The sequence below is a fragment of the Scyliorhinus torazame genome, chromosome 6, assembly GCF_047496885.1.
Source record: "Scyliorhinus torazame isolate Kashiwa2021f chromosome 6, sScyTor2.1, whole genome shotgun sequence".
NCBI lineage: Eukaryota > Metazoa > Chordata > Chondrichthyes > Carcharhiniformes > Scyliorhinidae > Scyliorhinus > Scyliorhinus torazame.
Genome location: NC_092712.1, coordinates 291,919,615 through 291,928,879, shown reverse-complemented (window position 1 = coordinate 291,928,879; position 9,265 = coordinate 291,919,615). Strand labels below are relative to the sequence as shown.

At 44.6% G+C, this 9,265-nt stretch overlaps 1 protein-coding gene across 2 annotated transcripts in view; it reads right to left on the bottom strand.

Annotated features, from left to right (window-relative positions):
- Positions 1-3,985: 3,985 nt before the first annotated feature.
- exoc3 (exocyst complex component 3) overlaps positions 3,986-9,265 on the bottom strand; it is a 41,505-nt gene continuing 36,225 nt past the window's right edge. For both annotated transcript variants that reach the window (XM_072509838.1, XM_072509839.1), the window contains 2 exons: positions 6,388-6,515; positions 3,986-4,905 (listed from right to left, as the gene is read on the bottom strand). In XM_072509838.1, the coding sequence (XP_072365939.1) occupies positions 4,734-4,905; positions 6,388-6,515 (300 nt within the window). In that variant the 3' untranslated portion in view covers positions 3,986-4,733. The remainder of the gene's footprint in view (positions 4,906-6,387; positions 6,516-9,265) is intronic.

Sequence of the window (9,265 nt, the reverse complement as noted above, 5' to 3'; positions counted from 1 at the left end):
GCGCCCACAGTTCACCTTTCCCCCATCGAGGGGAAAGAGAAAATTCCCCCCCCCCCCCTTCCGATTCCCAGTCCCATGCAATCACACCACTGCTTTATTACAAAAGTTCTTTCTCTCTCCAGTCTAGTCCAGCTTCTCCTCTTCAATGAATGTCCACGCCTCTTCTGCCGTCTCGAAGTAGTGGTGTTTCCCTTGATGTGTAACCCACAGTCTCGCCGGCTGCAGCATACCAAATTTAACTTTCTTTCTATGGAGCACCGCCTTGGCCCGATTGAAACTCGCCCTCCTTCTCGCCACCTCCACACTCCAATCCTGGTACACGCGGATCACCGCGTTCTCCCACCTGCAGCTCCGTGTCTTTTTCGCCCATCTCAGGACCATCTCCCTATCTTTATAGCGGTAAAACCTCACCACTATAGCTCGAGGTATTTCTCCCGCCTTCGGCCTTCTCGCAAGGACTCGATATGCTCCCTCCACTTCCAAGGGGCCCGTCGGGGCCTCCGGTCCCATTAAGGAATGAAGCATCGTGCTCACATATGCCCCGACGTCCGCTCCCTCTGCACCTTCGGGAAGACCCAAAACTCTTAGGTTCTTCCTCCTCGAGCTATTTTCCAGGGCTTCCAGCCTCTCCATACACCTCTTATGCAGTGCCTCGTGTGTCTCTGTCTTCACCACCAGTCCCTGTATTTCGTCCTAATTTTCGGCAGCCTTTGCCTTCACGCCACGAAGCTCCAATTCTTGGGTCTTCTGCGCCTCCTTTAGCCCCTCAATCGCCTGCAGGATCGGGGCCAGCACCTCCTTTAGCTCCTCAACACATCTCCGAAGGAACTCTTGCTGTTCCGGGCCCCATACCAAACGGCCTCCCTCCGCCGCCATCTTGCTTCGTGCTGCCCTTCCTTGCCGCTGCTCCAGAGGATCCTCTGCAATCCGGCCACTATTATCTCCTTTCTCCATGTACATCCGGGGGGATTCCCTTCTGTTTCACCGCACAATGGGTTTAGCCGTCAAAAATTGCCGTTGGGGCTCCCAATAAGAGCCCAAAAGTCCGTTCAAAGGGGAGGTGCCGAAACGTGCGACCTAGCTGGTCATCGCTGCACCCGGAACTCATTTTTGTCATTTTTAATGAATTGGAGTAATGTTGCTTCTATCACTCACATTCATTAGGATTGTTGCTGGAGCGATGGATTCTCATATCAGGCACACACACATACTCGCCACTCTCTCTATAACACACTACCATTGAATAATAGGACGATAAGAAACAGGTCAACGGCTGGGAATTATTTTATTTATTTGTTCAGGGGATGTGGGTGTCAGCTTGTCCATCCCCAATTGCCCTTGAACAGTAGTTTGCTAGACTATTTCAGAGTCAACCACATTGCTGTGGGTCTGAAATCACATGTAGGCAGGACCAGGTAAGGATTTCCTTCCCTTCTTGTTTATAAATTTAGAGTACCCAATTCATTTTTCCCAATTAAGCGGCAGTTTAGCGTGGCCAATCGACCTACCCTGCACATCTGGATTGTGACCCAGAGCTGGGATCAAACCTGGGACCTTGGCACCGTTAGGCAGCAGTGCTGACCACTGTGCCACCGTGCTGCCCCAGGATTTCCTTCCCTAAAGGACATGAGTGAATCAGCTTTTACAACAATAGCTTCATGGTCATTTTATTTCCAGAATTTTATTGAATTCACATTTTACCAACTGCAGGGGTGAGATTCAAACCCTGGTCCTCAGAGCATTACCCTTCTGCACTGTAAAATTATGTGATCTAGGTCTCTGGACTATTAGTCCAATGACATCATTGCCTCCCCTGCCACAAGTAACATCTCCTGACTCACCAAAGCCTCCCCTGCCGCAAGTAACATCTGGCTCACCAAAGCCTGTCCACCACTAAAAAACATGAATATGATGGATGCTTTCCACTTGTCTGGATGAGTGAACATAGAACAGTACAGCACAGAACAGGCCCTTCGGCCCTCGATGTTGTGCCGAGCATTGTCCGAAACCAAGATAAAGCTATCCCACTCCCTGTCATTCTGGTGTGCTCCATGTGCCTATCCAATAACCGCTTGAAAGTTCTTAAAGTGTCCGACTCCACTCTCACAGCAGGCAGTCCATTCCACACCCTAACCACTCTGAGTAAAGAACCTACCTAGGACATCGCTCCTATATTTCCCACCCTGAATCTTATAGTTATGCCCCCTTGTAACAACTACATCTACCCGAGGAAATGGTCTCTGAACATCTATTCTATCTATCCCCTTCATTATCTTATAAACCTCTATTAAGTCGCCTCTCATCCTCCTCCGCTCCAAAGAGATAAGCCCTCGCTCCCTCAACCTTTCCTCATAAGACTTATCCTGCAAACCAGGCAGCATCCTGGTAAATCTCCTTTGCACCCTTTCCAATGCTTCCACATCCTTCCTATAATGAGGGGACCAGAACTGCACACAATACTCCAAATGTGGTCTCACCAGGGTCATGTATAGTTGCAGCATAACCCCTCGGCTCTTAAACTCAAGCCCCCTGTTAATAAATGCTAACACACTATAAGCCTTCTTCACAGCTCTATCCACTTGAATGGCAACCTTCAGAGATCTGTGGACATGAACCCCAAGATCTCTCTGTTCCTCCACATTCCTCACAACCCTGCCGTTAACCCTGTAATCCGCATTCAAATTTTTTCTATCAAAATGAATCACTTAGTACTTATCAGGGTTAAACTCCATCTGCCATTTTTCGGCCCAGCTCTGCATCCTATCAATGTCTCTTTGCAGCCTACAACAGCCCTCCACCTGATCCACTACTCCACCAATCTTGGTGTCATCAGCAAATTTACTGACCCACCCTTCAGCCCCTTCCTCCAAGTCATTGATAAAAATCACAAATAGCAGAGAACCCAGCACTGATCCTTGTGGTACACCACTGGTCTCCAGTCTGAAAATTTTCAATCCTTCAATGTCTTCTATGTGATAGCCAGTTACTTATCCAATAGGCAAATAGTGCAGCTATAACATTCAAGAAACACTTGGCTGGCACTCCCATCCACCAGTAATGCAAAGTGGTAGCACAATGTACCAGCCACAAGATGCTCTGCAGTGACTCATCAAGGCTACTTTAATATTGCCTTTGAAACCCACAATTTCTATCATCTTCAAGAATATGGGCAGGCAGCAGATGCATGGGTATACTGCTGGCTACAAGTTCCCTAAAAGTCACACACCATCCTGATTTATGTTGTCTTCACCAATACCTTCTCCACAATTAAGGATGAGTAAAAATGCTCTCCTTGCTAGCAATGCCCAGATCTACAAACAAATAGAAAATTAGTATTGGATTGGGTGGCAATTAACATTGTTGTAAAAACAATTGTTCACTAATGTCCTTTAAGAAAGGAAATCTGCTATCCTCACGGTCTGGCCTATACTTGAGACCCACAGCAAAGTGGGTGACTCTTGTGCCCTCTAAAATAGCCCAGTAATTCACTAAAGGAGCTCACCAGCACCTTCCCGGGCAATAAATGTTGACCTTTCTATTGACACTCCTATGCAAAATATGTTGATGTAATGTTAGGTTTTCATTTTAGTTAAAACTTGCTCCCTTTCTCTTCACCCAGTCTCACACAAAATAATTAATTATATATATTAAATTCAAAATAGTTAGGGTGGCACAGTAGTTAGCACTGCTGCCTCACAGCTCCAAGGTCCAGGTTGAATTCTGCCCTTAGGAGACTGTGTGGAATTTGCACTTTCTCCCAATGCCTGCGTGGTTTTCCTCCGGGTGCTCCGGTTTCCTTCCACAGTCCAAAGATGTGCAGGTTAGGTGGTTTGGCCATGCTAAATTGCCCCTTAGTGTCCAAACGGATGAATGATTTTCACCTCATCATACAATATGGCTTTCCTGCTAAAGTAATGATCATTTGAAACTCAATCTTGAAATACATGATAAACTATGGTACTTCACAGTGGAGTCAACTACGATAAACCTTTACACCAGCGCTTTATTGTGTGTTTTTTTAAAGACTTGAATGTGTCAAAACATCAACCATTGCACAAAACTTTGAAATGTTCACTATTAAACATGGTTTAGTTTTCATGTTAAATGTACATTTGCAAAGTTATTTATTTTACTGCAGACCATTTTATCAGCTTTAAAAAACCCACAGCAAAACAGCCAATCCATTTTGCTAATGGATATACACCCTAAATTCTGTACAAGTGTGCATACATAAAAATACATTTCTCATTCCACATCTTCCAAAAATTGGCATTAATTATTCTGTTCAAAAGAATGCAGAAGACAAAAGGCAAAGATACATATAAAGTAACCCATCATGTTGCATCTCATCTCTCACACCCTCATTAATAAGCAGTCTAGCCCCATTTGTCTGTTTTAAACTGTTTCCAGATACTTTTAGTCAACAAAATAGTGAAGCCACACTTCAGTCTTGTGGCAATCCAATATCGGAGGTCAGAAAACTATCATAGTGCTGCTCAGATGACATACCATGTGTACAGCGAGCCCACTGAATGATATTAGCATCTCTTTCCCTCATAGAATAACTTTTGAAAAAGGAGAGGCTTACACTGATGATTTAAAATTACTGCAAAGATATGATGAAAAGTATATTGGAGCTTCTAACATTTTCGTTCATACTTTCTATATGCCTTCCAAATGCAGCTGTATGGAGTGAGGGTCTACTGTATATATTAACTTTCAAAATGCACATTTCATTTGACTAATTTTGACAGTGTTAAATTCTGCACTGAAATATCTTTGAAGATTGGCTTAAAATTAGGACCAGGATGAGTCGGGTTTTGCCACAAAATTTCAATGACTGTCTGCTTCATTTCCCTGCTGGCATCTCCTCTCATTGCCATTAATGCTGTAATGTGTTCTTCCCTGTGGGGCAAGATAAACAGTTGAGAGCAGCTCAATTACAAAAGGTTAGCTACAAGTGTCTGTAGATGCATGATTTTTAATATAAATGGGCAAATATATTAATGTAACTAGAATACACACAACTGCTAATGCAATTTAACAAGAGAAAACTTTCATTCGTGGTATCCAGATTCCTGTGCCAGTGTAGTTAAGCTGCAGTTTTTACAGCAGATTCGAGTTGAATTGCTACATCTTTTTCTCCCAGACATTGACATCAGTTTTGACACTGGTTACACATTGTACATATGTGGCATTTACACTGATACAAGGAATCTGTTTGCAACTATATGCATATTATTATATCACTGCAGAAATGCAATGCATTTCAGGATCAGTGGCCAGGCCATTTTGTGTGAAGTTTGACCTCACCTGTGTCATTTATTTTTTTTAAACCCCCACCTCACAATATGGATCCATGTCACTGATCATGTTCCATAAAGAAGCAGCAGCCAACACTGCTCCCAGAATCTGGGAAAAATGAAATGCTGATTTTCCTGTCTTGTCACTTGGAAAGAACTTCACGTAAAGCTTAAATGAAATAGGAATTTGTTATTAGAGAATACAAATACTACACTGGTGGGGAACCCATGAAGTTTGACTTGACCTGTTTGACAGATGAGGTTGGAACATTTAATTGCCCAGAATTTATCCGCTCAGCTTAATAATCTGATCTCTACCGCAAGTTGTCAGTTCAAGCCACTCCAGGGCTCGAGTGCATAATCTCAGCAGAGAAGCTAGTGTGGTACTGAGGGGAGTGCTGCACTATAGACGGTGGAATACATCAGATGAGTGTCTGCTTGTCCCAGTGGTTTAGGTAAACATCAAAGTCCAGCTACTCCTTTACTCTTTTTGGTAATGTTACATTTAAATAGAAATTCTCTCCTCTGAATTCAGTCAGAAAATGGGAATCTATCAAAATGATATGTTTCACTATAGAGGATGATAAAAATGAGGTTTGAGATAAAAATACATTTTCTGAACAATGGATGCATTAGACTACAACTCCTACTACCAACACCAATTTTCAAAATGTAATAAACAAGTAATGGGATTTTACCTGTGAAGCATTTTGTCAATATTTTCTATTACATTTATTTTCCACACCTTTTTCTTGGACCCTGTCAAAGCTTTCAAATTCCCAACTTGTGACTGCAAATTTTTCACGTGAAGTGTCTGAATTAAAAAAAACAATTTCCTTTCTCTGCCAGTGCATCATGCCAAATTAAAGCATTTATTATTAGAAAGAGAAGATTTTTGCCTTTGATAAAATTAAAACTCTCATTCCTTTTAAAATAACCTCGCCGAAAATTTCATACAAGTTAAGATCCAAATATTGTGCGGTTCTGGGACTGCCGACGGTCATTTGTGTATTAAGCAGTAGCTCTAACCTGTTGCTCCCTATGAAACAATACCATTTTTCCATGTTCAACAAAAAAATCTCACCTGAAGTCAGGAAATTTATTAACCAGCGTAGAGACCTCAAGACATAATAAAGAAGGATCAGTGAGCTTCAAGACTTCAGCCAGAGCTGGAATAGCATCACACAGCAGATCAGTATCCTCTCCAAAGCCCTGTATGTAGTAATAAAGCAACTGGTGGATACAAGCACAACAGAATATCCTCCACACAAGTGTGAAATCCAGTTATGCAATCGCATTTGTGTGGAAGATCATGGTACATTTCAGATTGGTCATTCATTCTTTCTTAGCAATTTTCCTTTACTCTCTAGTCTCCACGACAGACTCTTCACCTCTGTTAATAGATGCCAGTATGGCATATTGATGGCATTCTTCCAACATGTGGGCTGGTTTAGCACACTGGGCTAAATCGCTGGCTTTTAAAGCAGATCAAGGCAGGCCAGCAGCACGGTTCGATTCCCGTACCAGCCTCCCCGCACAGGCGCCGGAATGTGGCGACTAGGGGCTTTTCACAGTAACTTCATTTGAAGCCTACTTGTGACAATAAGCGATTTTCATTTAATTTCATTCATGTGAACAAATGCGTGATATCTAATTCTCATAGCAGTGCTGTCAAGAGTAACAACTCTCACCAGACTAAGGCAATTGACCCAACTTCAACATCTATATTTTTGTTTAAAGATATTTTATTCCAAACACAATCAATAACATCAATTCTACATCTAATCAAAACAAAGTATACGGTTTGTACATTTTTCCCCTTTTGGTCCCCTCCCTCCCCCTCCCCACGACGAACAGCTCCTCAAATATTGCCTTGAACGGCCTCCATCATACCTCAATGCCCTCTTCCGACCCCCTTAAGGCGATTTTTACAGTAACTTAATTGCAGTGTGACACGAAGAAAGATTATTATTTGATTTTCTCCAACCGCAGAAACTGATAAATCCAAGCTGCAATCCCGGTGGCGTGACCGACCTCCAATTCAAAAGAATCCGTCGCCGGGCAATCAGAGAGGCGAAGGCCACAACATCTCCAACACACCAAAGATCACCACCATAGAATCCGGCTTCACCTCAACCTCAACTATCCTCGATAGGGCCCCAAAACCGCCTCCCAATAGCTCTCCAACCCCTCACATCTCCAGAACACGTGAACATGGTTCACAGGCCCCCATCCACCGCCTATACATCCCATTCATCTCTCCGGGTTTAAACCTATAATTCCCACACAGTGGCTTCAGCACGACATGTGGCCAATTTTTTATTTTTTTAAATTTAGAGTATCCAATTATTTTTTTTTCTTTTTCCAATTAAGGGGCAATTTAGCGTGGCCAATCCACCTAACCAGCACATCTTTGGGTTGTGGAAGTGAAACCCACGCAGACATGGGGAGAATGTGCAAACTCCACACGGACAGTGACCGAGGACCGGGATTTAAACCCAGGTCCTCAGCACTGCAGTCCCAGTGCTAACCACTGCGCCACCTGCCACCCTGACATGTGGCCAATTTAAAGTGCCTTCTCAACTGATTCCAGATCTTAATAGTCGTCTCCACCATTGGACTCCCCGTATACCTCCTCGGAGCCAGCGGCAACGGGGCCGTCACCAGAGCCTCAAACGTGAGCCCTTACAGAACCCCTCCTCCAGCCTGATCCACTCTGCCTTTGAATCACAAACCGGAACCTTGGCAGCACATCACCACCTGCACTCTCCCGCCAATGCCAACGTCAAACCCAAACCTACCCAAAATCGAACAAGTACCTCCCACTTGACCCGGTCAAATGCCTTCTCCGCATCCATGGACACTATCATTGCCGGCACTCGCCCCTCCCTGACGGAGTTATAATTACATTCAACAATCTCCTAATACTACTAGAGAGCTGCATCCCCTTCACAAATACCCGTTTGTTCCTCCGGCACACACCCCTCCAATCAACACACCAATACCTTTGAATGGACTCACGTCCATATTTAGCAGTGAAATGGGCCTATAGGACCCACACTCCAATGGGTCCACCCCTTTTTTCAGGGTCAGCAAAATCAACGCCTGCGCCGGCAGCTCCCCTTTTTCTACCGCCTCACTATACATGCCCAGCTGGCGGGGGGTTAGCTTCACAGTGAACTGCTTATACAATTCTTCAGGTAAGCCATCAGGCTCCAACACCTTCCCCGCCTGCATCCTACCGATACATTCCTTTAACCCCAATGGCTCCTCCAGCACCTGCCTCTTCCCCCACTCCTTCAACCCCTTTGCCTCCTCCTGCCTCTTCCCCTCCTCAAACTTCAGGAATTCCAGCCTGTCCAGAAAATGCCCCAAATCCGTCACCTCGCCCACCGGCCCTGTACAACCACTCACAGAAGTCCTTAAACACCTAATTTATTCTCTCTAGGTCCGACACCTGTTCACCTCAACTATCTTGTCCAATAACCGCCATTGCTCCTCCTTCCTCATCCCCGAGCCTTGATCGAAAAACTTTCCCCCTGGACCACCACTTTCAAAGCCTCCCAAAACATAGCCGCCGGTATCTCCCCATTCTGATTAAGCTCAACATAGTTCTTAATCGTCACTTTCACCTTCTCACAAAACTCATCGGCCAAAAGCCCCAAATCCATCCTCCACCCCAACCTCTGCACCTCTCCCGAGCAAAGTCTAACATCTAACCAGTGCGGAGCGTGGTCCAAAATCACTATTTCTGCATACTCTGTCCCTATCACCCCATCAGCACCGCCTGGCTCACTACAAAGAAATCGATCCTAGAATGCACCCTATAAGCTTGGGAGAAGACAGAATTCTCGCTCTCTCCCGGGTGCCCGATCCTCCACGGATCCACCATCCCCATAAACCCTCCCACCTCTCGCGCCATCCTCGACCTCCCCAATAACTTAGGGTTCGAACTATCTAAC